This window comes from Rhinatrema bivittatum, chromosome 1 (assembly GCF_901001135.1).
Source record: "Rhinatrema bivittatum chromosome 1, aRhiBiv1.1, whole genome shotgun sequence".
Classification (NCBI taxonomy): domain Eukaryota; kingdom Metazoa; phylum Chordata; class Amphibia; order Gymnophiona; family Rhinatrematidae; genus Rhinatrema; species Rhinatrema bivittatum.
The window spans coordinates 693,899,663-693,922,932 of NC_042615.1; the positions used below are offsets into that span (position 1 = coordinate 693,899,663).

General features: G+C 44.4%; 1 protein-coding gene across 1 annotated transcript in view; it reads right to left on the reverse strand.

The window, feature by feature from the left end:
* Nucleotides 1–23,270, reverse strand: part of WDR41 (WD repeat domain 41) — a 176,215-nt gene that overhangs the window by 26,043 nt on the left and 126,902 nt on the right. The window contains exon 10 of the mRNA XM_029575399.1: nucleotides 1,383–1,504. Coding sequence (XP_029431259.1) covers nucleotides 1,383–1,504 — 122 coding nt within the window. The remainder of the gene's footprint in view (nucleotides 1–1,382; nucleotides 1,505–23,270) is intronic.

Genomic DNA, 23,270 nt, shown 5'->3' on the forward strand with positions numbered 1-23,270 from the left:
ATAACCACATCCTCTGGCAATGAATTCCAGAGGATGTGGATCCGGCAGGAAGGAAAACATATACAGATTACATCTTCAAATTTATGCAAGTTATTTTCCATTCAAGAAGTACCTGCAAAAAAAGCAGGTGCAATGTATTTGCATGCTTTGCCTTTGAAAATTTGTGCAAAGTACTTGAGGACTTTGCATCTAAGCAGGCTGTTTTAAAAACTGTACAGACTAACTTCTGTATTAAGGTCACTATATGTGCTTGCTGCTTCAGTTTATCTTTGTACCATCCAGAGAAACCTCTCCCCTTTTTTTCCCTCCAACATCCCTTCTAGTTCTGACCAGGGGGCCTATGTACTAAAACTTTTCTTCTACTTTGTGCCTCTGGGAAAAATCCTTAGCACATAGGGCCTTACATCTAGCCACCACTTTTTAAAGGACTGTTGTTGTTAATAAAGATTACAATCTAGTTGGAATTAGTTTTATTTCTCCTATTCTTTATTCATTTTTACTCTTATTTAGCACCCATCTAAGATACCTTATAGCCTTACAAACTTGGATATCTACAATACTAGCTGACAAACAGTACATAACAAGAATAATGGCATGAGATAAATTGGTTAACTGATGGCAAGAGAGAAAAAATAAGTTTTAAATTTAGTTTTAAAGTTTGGCAGCGTAGGTACATCATGGTTGCCAGAAGGCAGTAGGTTTCAGAGAAAAAAGGAAAACCAAAAGATGTCTATTTTACATGAGGAACAAAAACGTGTATGAAGAGAAAATAATGAGAAGGGGAACAGAAAGAAAGCAGATCAAACAGATGGAGGGAGAGGGAGCATAACCATGGCATCATTGGTAGATGAGGGCAAGGATTTTGAAATTGCTGTTGGTTTACACTGGTTCCAGTGAAATTTTTCTAAGGGGTGGAAGCAAAGGAATGATGTGGCAGTTGGTAAAAGAATCGGCCAGTTGGTTCATTACTCTGAAAATATTTGTTGCATCATTGCTCTTAGACAGGAATAGTGAATCTACCCACTTATTCCTTCCAACACATCCTCTTTCCTTCAAGAACAGAAAAGTCAAATTTCTTTGTGGAATCAAAGATTTAAAAAAATTATCTGCTACAAATTATAAGAGGACTTGCATAAAAAATTACCGTGATTCAGAACTAATATGAGTAAACAAAGGATTATATAAATCTTGTAATTTTTATGTGACAAATTCTCATTTGATGGGTATTATTTAGTTTTAAGACAGTATGTAAAAATCCAGTATTGTGCTGTAAATTGTCTGAGTTTTAGAGTACAAACAACACTACATATAAAAGTAGGGTACATGTTCCAAAACAAAACATCTTTTTAGTCATGCAAAATAAAAAGGAGTAGGTTTTGTACCTGTTTGGAAGTTTAGTGATGTGCAGTAAATTTGAGTCATGAGCAGTTCGCTGGTAGGCAATCACACGCTTCATTTGAAGATTATATACATATATTCCCCTTCCTATAGCCGCAAACACACACTGTGGGAAATATAATCAACAGAACATTTTTCAGTGAGAGGCACAAAATCATCATTTTAGATAATAGGTTTCCAGTACTGATGTGACTTCATAAAGCCAGGGTTAGCGTCTCTGTGCTTATCCTTTGAACTTCTATAATTCAATTTATCTGTTTTTAAAATACAAGCATATCAGTACTCTGGCATTTAAGACACAGTAAAGCAGAGGTTTACAAATTAATAGCTGTGTAAAAACATTCTTTATTTTAGTTTATAAATCAGTGCTCCATACTGCCAGCAGATGACAGCATAAACATGTTCCTTTCATGGAACATTTTCACAAAAAAGCAAAAAGCAAAAAGTTGACCTTTTATGGGCTCCTGGTAGTTCAAACTGCCATATCACTGAAAACCATTTGCTCTTCTGCTCCATTTTTCATACATGCAGAAACAAATGTTGCCATACAGGCCAGTTTCTTCCTTTATAAGTCTGGGAGGTGGCAATTCTATTTTATTCTTTTTCTTGGAAGTTCTAACTGGACCATCTAAGGGCATACTTAAAGCAAAAACGAGTGAATTTTAAAAGCCTTACTCGCGCCAAAGCCGGGAGATACACACATGACTCGGACCCGCACGGATTTTAAAAGCCCCTCAGCCACGCACGTATCTCTCGTTAACCATACAAAAATATTTTTGCCACAACGGGGTGGGGTGTGGGCATGGGCGGGACATGGGCATTCCAGGAAATATGAATGAAACCAGCACGTAAGTATGTACGCACACCAGCGCACCCCGGGGTTCTTATCTACTTAACTTTACTTTTGCTATGGACAGCATGTAAGTCATGAAAAAAAAATACTAGGTTAGTCAGTGGGGTTTTAAGGGTTGGGGCTAATAGGGTAAAAGGAAGGCAAGTTAGTCAGGAGGTTTAGGAAGTCCTCTTCTTTACTGCGGCAAACTGGGAAAACAAGTAATCACATCGGCACATTTATCTACTAAAATCCCCCCCCCTTACGCGATCGAGGCGGCATTTGCATGCACACGCGCACGTTAACGTAAAATTCTATGCGCATGTACGTGCGTATAGCCGATTTTATACCATGTGCGCATATACGTGCGTATGTTGTAAAATCACCGCATACATGTGTGTGAGCCGGAAAATGTGCACACGTGCTCCCGCGCACAGATCTTAAAAGTCACCTTAAAATGTTTTGAGGAAAAAAAATAGCAGTTCTCCTTGAAGTAAATAAAATAAACTTTTATCTAACCTATGGGCAGCTTTTCAAAATTCAAGAAAACACAAACTTGGCTCTTAGTTACAGGTTTTATATTAAAAGAAATTTTCACAAGTGACACTACATATAGTGAAACAGAAACAAAATCCCCTCCAACTACAAAAAATGATTACCATGCTTCTCAACTGAAAGAGTTGTAATTAGGGCACTTACTTTTCAGGCTTTAGTTTTTAACCAGTGTGCATGACAAACTATTACCTCCTGCTGCTGCTAGTAGCTGTAGCAGCACAGCATTTTCAGATTAAATTCTGAAACCCTTTGATTTCCAGAAAACTAAAATCTGAAAGTGGAAATCAGCATTTTCCAGAAATTTTTCTGCAAATGCTATGTTGCTGACAGCACCAGTCACACTTTGTTGGACATACATAATTATAAAAAAAAAAACCCAAAAAATCTCACAAAAAGCAAAGGCATTACCTGTAATGGAAAGAAAAGGCTGACATTTTACAGTCAGACACCCATAGAAATAGGACACACATTTGCAAGAACAAGTCAGCTGCACTGTAAGCTTTGGCCAGATGCCCAGACACGGATGTAAACCCAGAAGAATCTCTCAAACCTAGTATTTGTTTTAAACAGTCACAGGGCAGAATTCTGGGGGCTAGGAAAGAGTTAAAGAAACTGTTCAGAACCCTTATTTTAAATACTTGGGCCAAAATGGAGGCATTGTTACTGCCACTTTAGAAAAAAACATGAAGGCAAACAATTTGGAGCTGCCTATAATTTAGGAATCTTATAATTTATTTATTTATGTTTTTTATATACCGGTCTTCTTACATAATATGCAAATCAAATCGGTTTACAGAGAACTGTTGAAAAGCTTGCTTGAAGGCAATTACATATAACGAAGAACTTTTTGAACAAACAGATAAATAGAACTTTTTAAACAAACAGGTAAATAGAGAAATATATTAGACAAAGACACTGTGTTTTAAATGTCTAAATATCTTAGTGTTTTAAATAGAGCTTTTAAATAGCCTTTATCAAGAAGAAAAAAAATAAATAAATAGCCAAAAGACAATGTCTAATTCAAACATGGTATTAGGAATTATTCCTATTCCTAAATGTATAGATGTCTTGCTGGAAACAGAAGTCATTGGAAAACTAACTTCCACTTGAGTGCATCGAATGACCCATTGTGGGAATGAAAATGAAGAGGAGGGGAGGAGGGTGGAGCTGGAGTTATCCATATTAGAGCGAAGCAGATACAAAAATAACTGGTTGAAAGCTGCTTGTTAGTGGTCAGGGAAATGCTTGACTGAATAGCCAAGTTTTCAGTTTTTTCTTGAATGACTGGTGGGAAGAGTCTTGTCTTAGTTCTGGTGGAAGTGAATTCCAAAGAGAAGGACTTGCGGTGGAAAAAGCTCTATTCCTTAGCGGAGTTTTGGCTTGAGGGATAACCATGGTGTCTTGGTAGGCTTTTCTGATTGGTCTTGTTGATTTGATGGTGCGTAGTTGATGGGTAAGATCGATAGGAGCTATATTGTTTATGGATTTGTGAATGAGGGTCATGACTTTGTAGAAGACTCTAAATTTAATTGGAAGCCAGTGGAGATTGTAGAGAATGGGCATGATGTGGTCTCTTTTATTAGAATTGGTCAAGACCCTAGCTGCTGAATTTAGAACCATCTGGAGGGGCTTGATTGTAGAGGCTGGTAGACCAAGTAGCAACGCGTTGCAGTAGTCCATTTTTAATTGTGATTAAAACCTAAATTTATAGTCTTCTCATCTGTTTTAGTTCCTTCAGAATACTAAGGTTCCATTAACTATTGTCTATGTTCCAATATGGGTATTGGGTCAGCAATGATATCTGTATTAGCTATTTTATTCTTTATATACATTATATTTGACCTGCCTTTTCTCCGTTAACAAGCAGGGCTGAATTAGCTATGACATGTGGGTGATGTCATCTGAAGGCACTGGACAGACTTCTCTCTTTAGTTCAGTAGAGCTTTTACTACTGAGCATGTGTAGAAGTTCCTCACAAGCCCCTCAGTCTCTATTTGTCTGTGCTGCAGCACAAACACATACCTTCTCTCTCTCGTGAAATTGTGTTATATATTGGCCTTAGGGCCTCAATTTTTTCACATTTTTGTATCTGCCCCTCTCCATTAAAATTTAATGCTGTCAATAAAATAGAAAAAGGTAAATAATTACTCTGTTTCTTTTCTACAGATCTTGTATCAGTCTGACAGACACTCTCCTACTATATATATTTGAGTCTAGCAGGAGCTTCTCACACAAAACTCCCCATACCTGTGCCACTGGATTCCGGATCTACTGTAGTTTCAGGGTAGAGCGAAGAAGAAATATCACAGATCGCCCTTTGAACAGTGGACCTCCTGCTGCTGGTGATGCTAGAGTGTCCTGTGCAGTTGGTGCAAGTGCTGTGATGATGCAGGAGTTCCTGGTGTCATCAACACCGAAAACGCTGTCAACACAACACCATCTAGTGCTGTCGACATGGAAAGCACCATCTACGCAGAAGTGTTCTCCGCACTATTGCCCGATCAACGCAGAAGTGTTCTCCGCACTATTGCTCGATACATCTGTGCATTTTAATGCATCAGCATCATCGATGTGTTTGACACTTCGGACTTGATGCTTTAGCACTGTCACCATCAATGCATCTGCACCAGGGGTGGCTCAAGGCAATCTGCTGCCTGAGAAGAAGGATGAAATGGCGCCTCCCCCCATGGCTCGTTGCAGGTGAAATCACTGAGTGCCAGGGCAGGGGGAAGGCAATGGAGGATGAAGTGACGCCCAAGGTCACAAGGAATGGCAATAGGATTTGAACCCTGGCTTCCCTTGTTTGCAACCCACTGCTCTAACCACTCAGTTTTAGGGCCTGTTATTTTTTTGTTCTCAGTCTTCAGTGTCCACACTAGGGGGTGCCGGAGAAATGTTTAATGGGGTGGAGTGGCTTTTGGCCACCCTACCTCCTGGGTCTAGAAATAGGAATCCTCCATTCCTTATTGCCTGCCTCCCACCCTTCTCCAGGATCTGCCCCCTGGGTGTGTGAGAGGTTGGTGAATGGTGGGAGCCTGTGTCTGTGACTCACTCTCTCTCTTAGGGCTGATACAAGGGTATTAGATGCCCTAGACAAACCTTTCAGCCTTTCATTCCCCCTTCCCTCCCATCCCCACATAATTGAAACTTAAGCATTCTTTTCCATTTTAAAATGTATTAACTTCCCCAACTTATAAATGCAGCTTTCATATGGAAAAAGACATTCAAAGTACAATCTTCTGAAGTAAAATATCACTTACAGCAGTGGTTCTCAACCTTTCTAATGCCATGACCCCGCAATACAGTTCCTCATGTTGCGGTGACCCCTTGCCCCGCCCTCGCCCCGTGAGGGTGGGGTGAGGGCGGGGCTTTGGTCATATGGGGGTGGGGTTATGGATGGGGTTGGATTTTAGTGCACACTTATCATTTAATTATGACATTTATAATGTGAATGTAACTCAACTCACCATAGGTTCTCACATGCATGGCACACTGACCCATGATCGTCACGGGGCTAGATGTAAAAGTACAGTTTGTATCCACAGGAACCCCCCTGACCCACAATAATGGATGTAAAGCAGAATTATGACATTCCCCATACAACTCACCCTACAAAAAAGATATTCTGGTTCTAGTGACATCTCAGTAACAGCAACTCAAACTCCTTCTATTTCCAGGCTCAATAGCCCTACTTATGAAAAGACAGCAGTTTACCACCAATGCATGTCCTCTGAGAAAACACAACAAATAAGACCGATACAAACGCTTACATGCTAGCAAAATATCTCATCTCGGTAACAGACACAGAACCGACCTAACATACTCCCAGGATCTGTAGTAATGCACATAAACTAATCCGCACACAGTTACACCTGTATTATGGAATACACTCAAACAGGAGCAACCCTATCTATGAAAAGGCAACACTACAAATATTAAATCAGGTCCTAAAAACCAATACACCTCTTATTAGGAAAACAGAACTAGCAAGCAGCTATAGATCCCCACACAGAAATAATTGTAAAACTATACTAATAAGCAGAATAAATGTTTCAAAACAGCTATGAACATCCAACAATTAAAAACGCATAAAAACTATTAAACATTCTCCAAACACCAATAAAATATTTCAAAAAAGCAGACATCACACAATTAAAATGGCAGTCAAGAAAAATAAACTTAAAAAGCCACCTTTACTTACCCCCTCCAGCAGCTCTCCTACTCCCCTTCCCTGCAGGCCGTGGCACTCACCAGAAGCAGCAGTAGAAGCTAAGCTCTATACTTATGGTCCTCTTCCTTAGTGCCCATGTCTCTCACACACACACACCATACCAGTCATGCCCCCATGACCAGTTTCTGTCTCTCACACACCAATCATCTCCCAAACAGTCTTTGGCACACACACACCAGTCACCTTCCTGAACAGTTTCTCTCATGCCATACACACACACACACAGGCTTCCCACTCCCGTGTTCTACTTACATATACGGGCTTCTCACTCTCATAATCACTTTCTCACACACACACACACCAGTCACCTTCCTGAACAGTTTCTCTCATGCCATACACACACACACACACAGGCTTCCCACTCCCGTGTTCTACTTACATATATGGGCTTCTCACTCTCATAATCACTTTCTCTGTCTCTCTCTCTCTCTCTCTCTCACACACACACACTCACTCACTCACCAGTCTCTCACTCCCATGCTTGTTCTCTCCACATGCACAGGCTTCTCATTCCCATAATCACTTTCTCTCTGTTACACACACACCAGTCTCTCTCATTTCCATGCTCACTCTCCACGTGCACAGGCTTCTCATTCCCTGAATCACATTCTCTCACATTCACACACACACACACACACCCAGTCTTTTTCTCTCACACACACCATCACCTTACCAAGCAGTCTCTCTCTCTCATGCATGCACACTCACCCTGGTTTCTCACTCCCATGCTTTCTTTCACCCCCACAACACCAGGCTTCTTACGCCCATGCTTTCTCACATACCTAGACTTCTCCCTTCCATGCTTTTTCTCTCTCTCACACACACACATCAGTCACCTCCCTAATGTCTCACACTCTCACACACACATCAGTCATCTCCCTGAGCAATCACTTTCATTGTCTCTCACATACACACACACACATCAGCTCTCTGACCAGTCAATCACACACAGGCTGGCTGGCTGCTTCTCTCTCTTTCTCTCACTCACTTCCTCTTCTCCCCCGAGCACAAATGGGAGCTGCAGCAGCCTCGCTGGCCAAGAAAGAAGAATCCCATCGGCTGCGGGAGGCTCGTGCTGCTCTCTCCTTTCTCCATTACCGGCTGCTTCAACTGCTCGGGGGCCGATGCTGCAGCCGCCGCTGCTACTTTTTCGCGCGGCTCTCTCTCCTTCCCGCGCACCACGATTCACTTCCTGTTCCGGGTCACGGGAGGGGGGGGGGGGGGCAGGCGCAGGAAGAAGAAAAGGCCCAGCCGTGGGTGCAGAGCTTCTTCTAGCGCCGCTGCCGTTCCCGCTGGGCTTGAATGTGCTGACAGCCCGGCGGCAACGGCAGCGGGAGAGACCGGGAGCGCGCGACCCCTGCGTTTTGGGCATTCGACCCCCGCTGGGGTTGCGACCCATAGGTTGAGAACCGCTGACTTACAGCATATATATTATACAAGCTGTTAAGCCCGTTAAAACGGGCTACATCCCTCTGTCTCTCACCTCCCCCTCATTCTCTCTCCCCTCACCACCCCCTCCCCCACCCACTCCTCTCCACTCTCCCTCTCCTCTCACTCAGTCCCTCCCTCCTCTCTCCCCCCTCTCCCTCACTCCCTCCCACTCAGTCCCCCCCTCTCCCTCCCTCCCACTCAGTCCCTCCCTTCACCCGCCTCCATTTCCTTCCGACGCCGTACTCACGACTCCTCGCAGCCCACACCCACCTCCATTTCCTCCCGGCGCCGTAAGCGCGACTTCCCGCAACCCTCACCCGGCTCCATTAACTCCTCCCGCTCCTGCCGGCAGATCTCGGGGGGGGGGGGGGGGTGTCACTTCCCGCGCGCGCGGCAGTGACCCCCCCCCCCCCCCCGAGATCTGCCGGCAGATCTGGGGAGGAGTTAATGGAGCCGGGTGAGGGTTGCGGGAAGTCGCCGCTACTTCTCCTCCCGCTCCTGCCGGCAGATCTCGGGGGGGGGGGCGCGGGAGTGACACCCCCCCCCCCCCGAGATCTGCCGGCAGATCTGGGGAGGAGAAGTAGCGGCACCGCGCGCACGCAGCGCCGCTGCTTCTCCTCCCGCTCCTGCGGCCCCACCGCCATTTTTTTTTCTGACCGACGTCCTTGCCCGCACATGCGCAGTAGAGCTGTGCTCTACTGCGCATTTGCGGGCCGTCGGTCACAGGCCATTTATAAGGTAGATAGGCATACACTGCAAAAAAATCATATCTATATAAATAAAAATGTTAAATAGTTTGTACGTCGTCGCTAATCTCGCCAACCGCTTAACCGAATGCGTTCAAATTTGCACACAACATTTACTTCCCATACGGAAAGGATCTTATACACTTACATTACATATAGGTCACACCTGTGACAGGTAATACAAGTTTAAAAATTGCTTACACAAAACAGCGACATCTGGTGGCCGTCAGGGCAAGCGCAACCTCTTACACCTTTCACACAGACTCACACACCACACCCCACCCCCACACAGGGCTATTGTCTTTCATTCACACTCCCTCATAACACACAGAAATCCACACTCATCACACCACACACCCCCACCCACACGCCTGCCAATGTCACTTACTTCACCCACCCTCCCAAAACACACCAAAACACGGATTCCTGGCTGCTACATTGGGAAGCCACACATTTCACACACCTTCCGAATTTAAATTAAAGTACCCTCTTCCACCCACCCACGCACTGCACTCCGATCACACACTACACCTGAAACAAGTCCGAGCTTTTCCGCCGGCACCACAGGAACGGTCCGGGACACATCGCATTCAGTAGGGCCGTCGGATGCCAGCAACCAATATGGCGCAGGCGAACCTTGCCCTTACTATGCTATATGGAGACAACAATGACGTCGGTACACCATGTGACATAGTAAGGGCAAGAGTCCGTCGACGCCATATCCTCAGCGGACATTTGCCCTTACTAGGTCAGGAATCCTGACGCACATCTTTCACCGATGAAGTTTTGCGACATGGCAGCCGGCGGAACAAACCCTAGCACACACCCTCACCACCGGCTGGCAGTTTACACAGATAGCCGCGTGTTTTTCACAGGGGGGGGGACCACTCATTCTCCACATCTCCCGAGAGGGGGGCTGTAGCGTGGGTTGCTCTATTTCGCCGGGTTGGGGGGGGGGGGGGGGCGCCAGGAAGGTGTGCTTGCATATTTAAACTATTCTTTGCTGGTGCTGTTCATTTGGGGTAAAAAAAAAACACCCCACACAAACTGTAACCTTTACTGCTCTGTTCTGTTTTTTCAACTTAACCAGGCTCAGCCACAGGAACGCGTGAACCAATTGCTTTCAAATTTGGACACAAGCTTCACCTCACATATGGCAAGGTTATTCTACACTTACATTACATATATGTCACACTGGGGGCTGGTAAAAAAGTTTTAAAATTTGGTTCCACAAAACAGTGATATCTGCTGGACGTAAGCGGAAGCTCTTACACCTTGCACAAACGCTCACACCCCACACACACGTGACCAATGTTTGGGATTCACACACCCTCCAACCAGACACAAATCCACCCTCCTCACACACCCCCGCACACATGCCAATTGTACTTACTTCACACACCCTCCCAAAACACACAAAACCCCACAAAATTCCAGCATGCTACACCAGGAGGCTACTCACATGCCACATGTTTGCTATTCCCACACCCTACGAACTCACACAAAAACACCCTCCTCACATCCCCCACACCCATGACTTTTCTACTTACTGCCCACACCCTCCGAACGCACGCAAAACTGCAGAATAGTTCGGGCTGCTCCAGCGGGGGGGGGGGGGGCAACACCACTCCGTGACACATCGCATACACTACGGCCGTCGGCTGCCAGCAATCAAAATGGCACCGACGGCTCTGTCCCTTACTAGGACACTCGGGAACGCCAATGGCAGCAGTAGCCCATGTGACATAGTAAGGGCGAGGGCCCGTCGACGCCATTTTCTGGACTGGCAACTGGCGCACCTTCGCCCTTACTATCTGAGCGAGATGATCGCTCCCATTGCTCCACCCCACTGACAGAGTAAGTTCTAACAGCCGTCGCAGACAGTTTCAGTGCTGGCTGCCAAGGGCCCGGCGCTAATACTTCCATGCCGGAACGAACGCCCGCTCCACCGACTACCATTTTTGACAGGTATCGGCGGGCCTGCAGGGGGGGGCATGGGAATGTTCTTGCGTCCATGTTCGGGGGGGGGGGGGGGCAGGGGGCGGTTATCCCCATTCTCTTTTCTTTCTTTTCCACTTAACCTGGCTCTGCCACTGCAAACAGCTAGTTTTCAATAATAATAGTTTAATAGACTTAATAAACTTCCTTTCTCATAGTAATCAAGGCGGTTTACCGGATCCCATATGGTATTAGGCCTACATTAACTTGCACTGGGTGTGGACTTGGCCCACAGAAAGCCAGGAATAAACTGAACCTCAATTCCAGTATGGGAAGCCTTCCATATCATAACTGCCAGCATTCAACCTATGAAAAAGCCATACAGCAAATATTACATCAGGCTCTAAACACCAATACACCTCCTACTAGGAAAACAGATTAAAGCCAGGTTGTTATAAATCCCTACACAGAAACTACATGCTAGCAGAACATCTAAAGCCTCACACACAAGCAGAACACAGATAGACTCTCACCAAATACAGAATAAAGAGATCATAAAATATAAATTGAAGTGTGCAGACAAAAATTGAACTGGAAATCACAAGAAGCCAAACTCTAAGCAATGCAACTACAATCAAGAAATATAAAACATTAAACATACCAATAAAAAGAATGTCAAATCTGCTGATAAATTCAGCCAGCTAAAAACACGTATAAAAATGTTAAAAATATTACTAAGCAATAAAATACAGCAGATACATCACATCCAATAATTAAAACTAATAAGGATTTAAAAAAAATAAAAAATAAAAATCTCACGCTCTTCATACCTTGGAACTTTAGATTTCCTGTCCTCCTGAGATTGTCATAGATTGGAGGAGGGTGCACAACCTCTCTCTCTCACATACACACACACACACACCACACTCACAAATTGTGTCTTTTCCCATTCTTCCACCGCCACCGACTTGGGCTCTGGCGCGGGCCCGTGGCCTCTTTTTTCCTCTTAGCCGTCATTCTTTTTTTTTATAATAAACTCCGGAGAGAGGATGGTTCAATCATTCATGGTCCTTAATTAACTGCTCTCTCGTTTATCTACTAAAAAGGAGTCGGGTCAGAAAATATACATATTTTACCTTGTAAAGTTATGAAACATCTACAAGGAAATTTTAAATAAAAAGTCGCACCAAATCACTAAAGCTCTACTTTTCAAGGTCAGGAAATATCTCCTTCGAGCTTGAGTAGGTCTGGAGACATCTGGGTTTGGGCAACGACGCTTGGGCTTCTTTTCTATTTCTTCAGCCGCCGCAGGCTTGGGCTCCAACGCTGGCTTGCAGTCCTTCTTTCTTTCTTCAGCTGCCGCTGGCTTGAGCTCCGGTGGCGGCTCGTGGCCCCCCTCGTTCATTCTTCAGCTGCCGCAGGCCAGGATGGCTCTGCCGCGACCCGCAGGTTTCTGGTCGGGTGATAGCGCCAGCAGCGCCTTTTTTTCTCTTCAGTCGGGAAGTAAAAAAAAAAAAAAAAAATCACGTGATGGAAGCAACCGGCCTATCAGGGGAAGCCTAATCCCCCGATAGGGCAACCCACCCCCTGGGTCAAAGGTGCTTCAGCCTTTACGGCATGAGCAGAATTACAACGCCTGCCATTAACTCTAACATGATTTGCCCGTTTTCAAATTCTAAGAGCAGGCATTATAAAGTCAAGGTGAGGTGGCTGTGGCAGGAAGGTTTCAGCGGGCAATTTTGCTGCCTCAAAATCCTGCTGCCAGAAGTGGCCACCTCACTCTGCCTCATTATAGAACCACCCCTGATCTGCACCATCAGTACACTTGATGCTTCTACATCATTAGTGCATCTACACTGTTGATGCTCAGTGCACTCAAAGTCATCACTGCATCTACACCATCGGTGCATTATATTTGTATGCACCAGTGGGGCATTTGTACCTTCTGTGCATGCCATACATAGAAATAGAAATCTGACCGCAAAAAAAAGACTGTATTGGCCAATCTAGTCTGCCCATTTACCCAAAGAATTTAGTTTTACAATTCCCATCACTCCCTCAGTGATCTCGTGTTTACTCATGCTTTCTTAAATTCTGAAATTGTTTTTGTCTCCACCACCTCTACTGGGAGGCTATTCCATGCATCCACTACGTTCACTTCAAATTTTTTGGCAAGCCGTGTTATTTGATTAGCACAGTCAAGGGTATTAATTTATTTATTTAACACTTTTTATATACTGGCATTTGTAGGACACATCATGTTGGTTTACAGGTAACTATGAAAGGAAATTACAATGAACGGTCATAGAAGGTTAACTAGATAATATACGAAAGTACAAAAATAGGGAGTCAACGAGCAGAAATAGAACTTTGTTGAACAAAATGGATTTTGATTATCCATATTAAAATAAGAAATGCATAAGAACTTATAAACAGTGTTAATTAATTAATTAATTTAGAGCTTTTTTATACCGACTTTCTTGATACGAATCAAATCAACTCGGTTTACAGAGAACAAAGATCTTAGCAATAATAATAGTAATAACAATAACAACAACAATTAACAGAGATTAGAAGAAGTATAAAGTTTATTAATGAGCTCATTTTAATATACACAGTGCGGGGATCATAGGGATGGTAACTATCAAACCGGCGTGCGTGCGCATATTTGCATGCATACATCAGCCCATGTCTAGGTAGGCCAACTTATAAAACTCACGTGCACGTTACAAAATAGCATGGCTGCGCACACATGTGCACCAAATTTTAAGTGGGCGCACGCAAATCCTGCTTCTATCGCATAAATCAGGGAATTTTAAAAGGAGCGCATGCCAACGCCATTCCCAATTTGTCCAGTCAAGAGAGAGGTCCTCTAACACACACACACACACCCCACCCCCCCCGGTTTGATAGCCTTCATTCCCCCCCAGTTAGCCACCCCTTAAAACCCCCATCTGCCTATTTGTCTTTACATTTTAACTTACACAGAGCATCTATAGCAGTAGTACCAGACCATACCCACACCCCCTTTGAAAACCTTCAAGATGCGTATGCTGCGGGAGATATACGCGTATCTCAGAGGTTTTTAAAATCTGCTTGGCGCCCGCAAGCCCAACTTCTTCTCACATCCCCTAATTAAGGCACATGTTGGGCTTTTAAAATTCACGTCTCAGATTGGGGACAAGATGGCGGCGTAGGCAGACGCGTTAACGCTGAGCTCCGTTACTTGCAATCGTTTCTGCCAAAATGCCCGCTAAACGGAAAGGCAAGCTCCGGATCTATCCCTCGGACACGGAGCTTATGGCTGCTCAGCGTCTCATAACAACTTACGCGACTGTGAAGGACCAGGAAAGTGGGGGAGCGAACTCCGTTGAAAGCGCCACCGAGGAAGCGATGGCCTTTCCAGGAGAGGTTACTCTCAGCCCCCCAGATCCTCGGAGGCCCGAAATTGCTCTTTCCCCCTCCCGCCCGGAGGCCGCTGAACCACAGACACAGGAAGTGGCTCTGTTGGATTCAGCGCAGGGAGGTCAGAGGGCGTTGGTTGCCGAAACAACTTTCAGAGATCCCCGGTACATCAGGGGCGGAGGATATCGAGGAGCCCCCCGTATCAACCCCGATTCGGAGAGAGGATGAAGAAAGTTTGAGGAGTGCGTTTGCGACAGCACAGAGGGGAAATCAACTGGCCGGAATATCGCCGGTACTAAAAGCGGGTGAGTCACTGTTGAAACCCCGTTTTTTAATGCCGCTTAAACCAGATAAAATAACACTAGAAGCAATCTGGGATATAATGGCAGCATTGGTAAATTCGATCGGAAACTACCAGGATAACATGGAAATTATAGAACATAAAGTGGAGATATGTGAAAAACAGATTGAGGAAATAAAACCAAAATTACAAGTAATGGAGGCTGATATAAAGAAAACACAGGAATGTAATGTGAAGATTATAAAGGATATCACTACGGTCTCAAGGAGGTTGGAATTCATGGAGAACTATTCCAGACATTTAAATTTGAGATTTTTGAACTTTCCGAAAATTGTTGGTGAATTGCCATATATCACATTAAAAAAATATTTCGCAGAGAATTTAAAATTTCAAGAGGGAGAAATTCCTCTGATAAACAAATTGTATTATTTACCAAAGTCGAATAAAAATAAGGAAGTTTTGCAATCGAATGTTAATGTGAATGAAGGGAATCTAACTAGATTCCTGGAGGATTCTGCTTTGGAATTTTATGAAACAGCTACTTTAATGGTATCTTTTATATCAGAAAAAGACAAACGAAATAATGAAACGCTATTTCAAAAATATTTTGGTTCAATTCAGGGGAACTCCAATACGTGTGTTCCCAGATTATGCTCCCATTACTCAAAGCAGGAGACGTGAGTTTCTTGTAATGAGACCGCAAGTAATTGCACTTGGTTTCTCCTATGTCTTAAAATATCCATGTAAATGTGTTGTTAGGTCTGCAAAAGACATATTTGCTTTCCAATATCCTGAGCAGTTGAAGTCATTTCTCAATGCTAGGAAGGTAATATCTCCTTCCATAATAGTGCCATAGACGAGGACTTAAAAAAATATGGTAATCTTCTACTACGTTAGGCTGATTACTTGAAATAATATGTTGTTTTTTCACTTCCTATGATTTCTGTCCCCACTGGTATATATTTCCTTTTTTTTTTTATCTTAATGCAATATGTAAATGTGATGTAGTAAGAGAAATTTCTTGTAAAATATTGATGAAAATGTACATATTGCATTTATTTTCTGTAGTAAGTTAACACTTGCTGTAATTGTGAAAATTAGAAAAAAAAAAAAAAATAATAATTAAAATTCACGTCTTAATGAGAGAGATTTCAAATGTCTAATGTTATCCCTGCTTTAGGCTATTTACCATGCAAAAAACACTGTTTCTGCACAGTTAATGAACTAACGTGGAATAGCGAAACGAGGCCCTTATTTTTCCTGAAGTCTAGGACCCTCGCCTTGGAATGAACCTTCATCTCCTGCATTCTAATAGTGATCCACACCATCCAGTGATCAATGGATCCCAGATGATCGTCCAATACAACATCTGAAATGCTGACCCTGGTGGTAAGCACCAGGTCCAATATTGCCCCTCTCCCATGTGGGTTCTGTTACCAGTTGATTTGTGAATACCCTCCATTAAATCTCTGTTTCTTCTGTTTGTGATGCAGGTCTGTATATAACGCTAGTATAAATAAATGTTCCATTCCCTCTTTCCAGATTAACTCACAGTGCCTCCTCCTTACCTCATAAGTCCAGCAATTCTGTTGCTTTAATATTTTTTTATATACATTATAGTGCCATATCTTCTCCCTTTCTTCTTACCCAGTCCTTCCTGAATAGACTGTAGCCTGGTATAACTATAACCCATATAAAAAATACTGGTACATCAGGTATATCTTAAATACCTAGAAGGTTATCTTAGCCAAATATATGAGCAGACGCAGCCCAACGGGGCTGTAGTGGAATTAAAAAGAAGAAGTAAGCCAACAAATTAAAGAAGGCTCCGTGACAACGCTCTCATAAGGAGATACTGAAGGATACCCCCTGAAGCAGGACGATGATGTCCGAAACACAGCTGTGTCGGGTGAACTACCAGGAATGGAGTAGATGAGTATTAGTGTCTCTTGTGTGTATTCATGAAGATTGCTTGACAGTCAATGACTGATTTTATTATAAAGAAAAATTTCTACTAAAAAAAGATAGGATTGATGAGTGAATATTAAAATTAAAGTAAGGTGACCCTGTACAATAGTAGAGTCTGTCACACAATACAGACCCTCGAAGTAAGGGGCCTACATATATTTGGCTAAGATAACCTTTGAGGTATTTAAGATATACCTGATGTACCAGTATTTTTGATATTGTTGTTAGACAGTTCGGTACACTGGAATACAGTGGTTTTGGGTAAATAGGTTGTGATTGATAACTATAACCCAGTCATGGTTTTCCATGTATCATGTTTCCGTGATAGCCACTACATCCTAGCCAGATTTTTTCATGACTGCCTCTAGATTTGGGATTTTATTTAGAAACAAACATGACAGCAGAAAAAGACTGTATGGCCTATCTAGTCTGCCTTTCTCTCCCCTTTCCCTGTTTATTGTAATTTCCATTCTATAAGCTCGCTGTAAACAGATATGATGTCTCCACTAATATTGGTATAGAAGATTCAATAAATAAATAAATAGATAGATAATAATTTAGCTTTACAATTCTTATCACTTCCTCAGAGATCCCCTGTATTCATTCTATGTGTTCTTGAATTCAGATATTGTTTTTATCTTCACCACCTCTACCGGGAAGCAGTTTCATGCATCCACATCCCTCTCTGTAAAGAAATATGTCATAAGATTATTCTTGAGTCTATTCCCTTTTACTCTTATTCTATGACCCCTCATTCTAGAATCTCCTTTCTGTTGACAGAGGCTTGCCTCCTTTGAGGTATTTAAATGTCTCTATCATATCTCCTCTACCTTGCCTTTCATCTAAGACAGTGGTTCTCAACCTTTTTTCTGTCGGGACACACCTGACGGATGGTTCTTACATGCGGGACACAATGAACACATGATCGTCATGGGGTTAAATGTAAACATACTCTGTATCTACAGGAATTGTCCTGACCCCCCCCCCCCAACAATGGGTGCAGAGCAGAACTAGGACATTCCCCGTTCAATTTACCATACAAAAAAGATATTTCTGGTGTCATCTCAGTAACAGCAACAGACACTCTCCTACCAAGCACAATAGCCCTCCTTATGAAAAAAACAGTAATTTATCACCAATGCATGTCCTATTGAGAAAACACAACAAATAATATTGATACAAATGTCCAAATGCTAGTAAAATACCTCACCTCGATCACAGACAGAATCAACCTTTACCAAGTACAGAAAGACCACAAATTACAAATATGGAGACAGAAACTGGAATGAAAACCCAAAAAGGCCACTCTGCATGCAGTGCAAAATTGAAGAAATGGAAACAAAAATATAATACCTAATAAACTCCCAGGATCTGCAATAATGTTCACAAACTAATGAGCAAAAAGTTACACCTGCATTATGGAACTCATTCAAACAGTAATAACTCTACCTATGTAAAGGCAACACTACAAATATTTAACCAGGCCCTAAACACCAATACACCTCCTATGGGGAAAAGAGAACAAGCCAAGCTGCTATAGATCCCTACACAGAAACTGCAAGTTTGCAGAATACCCTTAGCTCGGTCACACACGGAGAACACAGACAGACACTCACCAAATACAGAACAAAGTGACAATCAATTAATGTTTTTGTTTTTCCATTTTTGCACTGCATACACTCAGTCTAGTCTGGCTTCTTGCTGTTTCCAGTTCAGTTTTGTCTCCACATTCTATTTATACTTTTCTCAAGTAATATAAAATAATAATTCTAAAACTAGAATAATAAATATGTTTCAAAACAACTGATAAACAGAATAATATCCAATCATTAGAAACTTACAAAATTATTAAAAATTCTCTAAACACCAATAAAATATTTCAAACAGCAGACACATCACATAATACCCAATAATTAAAATGGCAGTGAATCACGAAAGATAAACTTAAAAAGCCACCTTTACTTACCCTCTCCAGCAACTATCCTACTCCCTTCCTTGTAGGCCAATAGCACACACTAGAAGCAGCAGTGGCTGCTGAAGCTCTGTCCTCACAGTCCTCTTCCTTAGGGCCATTGACTAGTCTGTTTCACACACACACACACACTTTCTGTCTCTCACACATCAGTCATCTTTCTCTCTCTCTCTCTCTCACACACATACCAGTCACCTCCCTGACCGATATCTTTCTCTCACATACACCAGTCACCTCCTGTCCACTCTCTCTCACACACATACACAAACACACACACCTGTCACCGCCTTGAGCACTCTTTTGCTCACACATTTTCTCTTACATGCAGTCTCAATCAAACACATTTTCTCACACACTTACACATGCTGACTCACTCTATCTGTCTCACTCACTCACCTCCACCCCAGCACACATGGCGGCTACAGCACCCGGCAGCCGGTATTTTGCTATTAAAGCAGAGTCATGACAGACTGGGAACTGCAGCAGGAGCGACTCCCCCTGGCCTTGCAGTGGTAAGGAGGCAGCACTCAGCTGTTGGCCTGTGCTGCAATCATTGCGGCGCAGAGCGGTCAGCTGAGAACATGGCCACGGGGATTTCCTGCCATGCTGCTGTTTGGGAAATCCGTCGATTAGTTGCCCCAGGTCTACAGCATTGGTGTTGAGACTGTCGCTGCCCGTTTCCACTCCGCCCTCCTTACCTCTTTGGTGACTCCCTCCTGGGTTGATGGAAGTTTGGCTACCACGGCGTCATCTTGCCGACCTCCTCCGGCATTCCCGGACCGGCTAGACGCTGCCTTCCGCCATGTTCTCCTGAGGCCTAAGGGCGCGCGGCCCTGACTAAAGTACCAGCAGTGGGGCGAACCTCAGGGGCGTCCCCCTGAGATGACATCATCTTCAGATATTTAAAGGTCTTTCATTTAGCTAACTATTCGAGTTAGCAAAGGGTTTCCTACCTAGCTGCCTCCAGGTATCGCTGCGGATGGGATTCGCTCTCCGCATACCTTGCTATTCTGCCTCTTCGGACTTTACCAGGGGTACCCGCTCCTCGGGGTGCCTCGCTCTCTCTTTTATTTTTCAGGTCACAGTCTGGAACCGGTACTTACTCCTCGAGGGCCCACGTTCCCGGACCTGCTACTGAATATAACTTCTGCCAGGAAGTCACCCCTGCCTACACCAGTGAGTTACCATCTCTCTCTCAGAGCTTTCCCTGGAACCAGGTACTCGCTTCTCGAGGGCCTACTTCATTCCAGCTCCTGGGCTATTCTAAGAGACTACAGAGTGAGTGTTACCATCAAGGTTCTGTTCCTGAACTCTGCATACTCTGCCTACTCACTATCTCAGTTTCTCTACAGCTCAGCCTTCCTGGGATCGCTGTTCCAGTGCCTGAGGGACTACAGCCCAGCCAGGCTATTCCATCTCACTACTGCCACCTCTGGTGGTTCTCAAAAACTGTTTAATAAAAGAACTTGTGTGTGTCTGTCTCCCAACTCTGAGCCTGACCAATGGTCCCTCTCGGGATCTTCCCCCGAGGGCATGGTCAGCTGCCACCGGCCCAAGGATCCACCCAAAACTATCACAAATAACAATTGGGCAGGCTTCAACTGGGGATATCAGTGCTGAAACAGCAGGGGGAGAGTACTGAGGATGAGAATTGAGATACATTAAAGATCCTCTGTGGCAGAAAGGAGCTTGCTCAGCTCTCAATCACACTGAGGTCATGGTTCCCTGTGCCTTTCTGTAACCAGCCTGTAATACTACTCCCTTTCCTTGCTTAACATCGCTCATCTCAAATATCCAGGTCTACTTAGAAATTTGTCCTTTCACTAAGTGGACAGTTATAGGCTGAGAATGAGTAAAGCAATAGTCTGCCGAATGACTCACTACATCCAGCCGAGGAAGAGCATCCTTAATTGAAATTACATGTGACAGTGATTAGATCCCTGAAATGTGTGAAGTGCCTTTAATGTCCACCTTCCATGCAATCAGCAGGATCCAAGCACTGATATTATCTGGGAGGCCAATTCATTAATCAGTGACCCGGGGCCGCTAATAGACGGATTTCCCAAACAGCAGCGTGGCAGGAAATCTCTACAGCCACATTCTTAGCTCACTGCTCTGCGCCGCAATGATCGCAGCACAGGCAGACAGCTGAGTGCTGCCTTCTTACTGCTGCGGGGCCGGTGGGGGTGAGCCTTGGGACATGATTTCAGCAGCAGCAGCATGGTCCTTTCTTCTTCCTGCGTGCCCAGTAAACATCACTTCCTCTTCTGGGCTGCAGGGGCAGGAAGAAGAAAAGGCCATGTTGCTGTTGCCAGCTTCCACAAATACTGCTGCCGTTCACCTCAGGGCTTGAATGCACTGATAGCACGGGCAGGAACGGCAGCAGTGTTGAAGAATTCTGTGTCTCGCTGGGGTGAGGAGATGGAGGGAAGAGCAGCGGGAAACCAGGATGTGCGTGACACACCTGCTGGTGCCTGGCGACACACTGGTATGTCGCGACACACCGGTTGAGAACCGCTGATCTAAGATATACATTTTTAGATCTTTTAAGTCTATCCCCATATGCTTTACAGCAAAGACCATGGACCATTTTAATAGCCACTCTATGGATCAGTAATTCCCCATCTTTTTTGTGTCGTGGCACACCACCATCTTCACAATCATCATCTTCTCTTCCCTGTCACTCCACCTCTGCCATCATCACCTTCCGGTACTACCATCGTGCCTGTAGGAACCACGTCTGAAGCAGCAAGAAGGATCTTGGCTGGATCGAGGATATATTGAGGCGGGTTAGGGCTATCCTCCGTCTCCGTAGTACAGGAAAGGGCATCTGCCCGAATGTTCTTGGAAGCTGGTCTATATCAGAGGAGAAAGTTGAACCGGCTAAAGAACAGGGACCATCGAGCTTGTCGGGGGTTGAGGCATTGAGCTTGACCTAGGAATTCCAGATTCTTGTGGGTGGTACAAACAATCACAGGATGTTGGGCTCCCTCCAACCACTGGCGCCATTCCTCAAACACCATCTTTATGGCCAGAAGCTCCTTATCCCCTATACTGTAATTCTTTTCAGCAGGCGAAAACTTCCGGGAGAAGTAAGAACAAGGCAAGGCTTTACCGTTGGTGGATATTTGGCTCAGGACGGCTCCTACCACAAGGTCGGACGTGTCTACCTCCACAATAAATTGACGCTGGGGATCAGGATGATGGAGACAGACGTCCAGAAGAAAGGCTCTCTTCAATTCCTGGAAAGCCCTTAGCGCCGCCAGGGACCAGTTTTTTGCATCAGGTCCCTTCTTGGTAAGGGCAGTAAGCGGAGCTACCACCTGGAAGTAATGGGGTATAAACTGGTGGTAAAAGTTGGTGAACCCAAGGAAGCGTTGGAGCGCCTTAACCTCCATTGGTTGAGGCCAATCCTTGATGGCCGCTACTTTCTCTAGGTCCATGTGGAAGCCCGTGGAGGAGATAATATAAGGGCAAAGACTCTTGCTCAAACTGGCACTTCTCCATCTTGGCAAAGAGACGATTGTCTCGAAGCTTCTGTAGCACTCGTCGAACGTGTATGAGGTGCGTAGCCAGGTCCTTAGAATATATCAGTACATCATCAAGATATACTATGACAGAGGTGTGCAACATATCTCTTAACATTTATTTATTTATTTATTTCAGATTTTTATGTACCGATATTCTTACATAAAATGTAAATCAAACCGGTTTACATAAAACAGTATAAGCAGGAAATATACTTCCTTTGTCTAATACAATATGTCATTCATGAGGTTCTGAAACACCGCAGGGGCATTGCAGAGGCCGAGGGGCATGACCAAGTATTCATAATGCCCGTCTCTCGTGTTGAACGCGGTCTTCCTCTCGTCAACTGGTCGTATCCTTACCAGGTTGTATGCCCCCCCAGAGGTCCAGCTTGGTAAAGACCTTGGCTCCTTGTAGCCGATCTAGCAGCTCGGGAATCAATGGCAAGGGATATCTGTTGCGTCGTGTAATGGCATTGAGACCACGGTAGTCTATATAGGGTCGGACTGACCCGTCCTTCGCAACAAAGAAGAATCTGGCTCCGGCAGAGGAAGTAGAGGGCCGAATGAAGCCCCTGTCTAAATTCTCCTGGATGTAGGATGACATGGCCCGGGTTTCTGGAAGCGACAAGGGGTATACCCGCCCCTTGGGCGGTGTAGTGCCGGGAATCAAGTCTATGGCACAGTCAAAGGGCCCATGTTCAGGGAGAAGCTCAGCCTTCTCCTTCGAGAAGACATCCTGGTATTCCAGATATTGCAGCGGAACTGCCACCGATGTGGTCAGAAGTGGCACGTGGGCCGAGGAATAGTCGCCAGGCAAGAGCCAAAACAAGACTGACTCCAAGATGCGATCTGGAGCGTATCCCAGTGGATCACTGGGGAGTGCTTCTGAAGCCAGGGCAGGCCCAAGATCATAGGGTGAATGGACCTTTCCAGTATGAGGAACGAGATCTCTTCGGCGTGTAG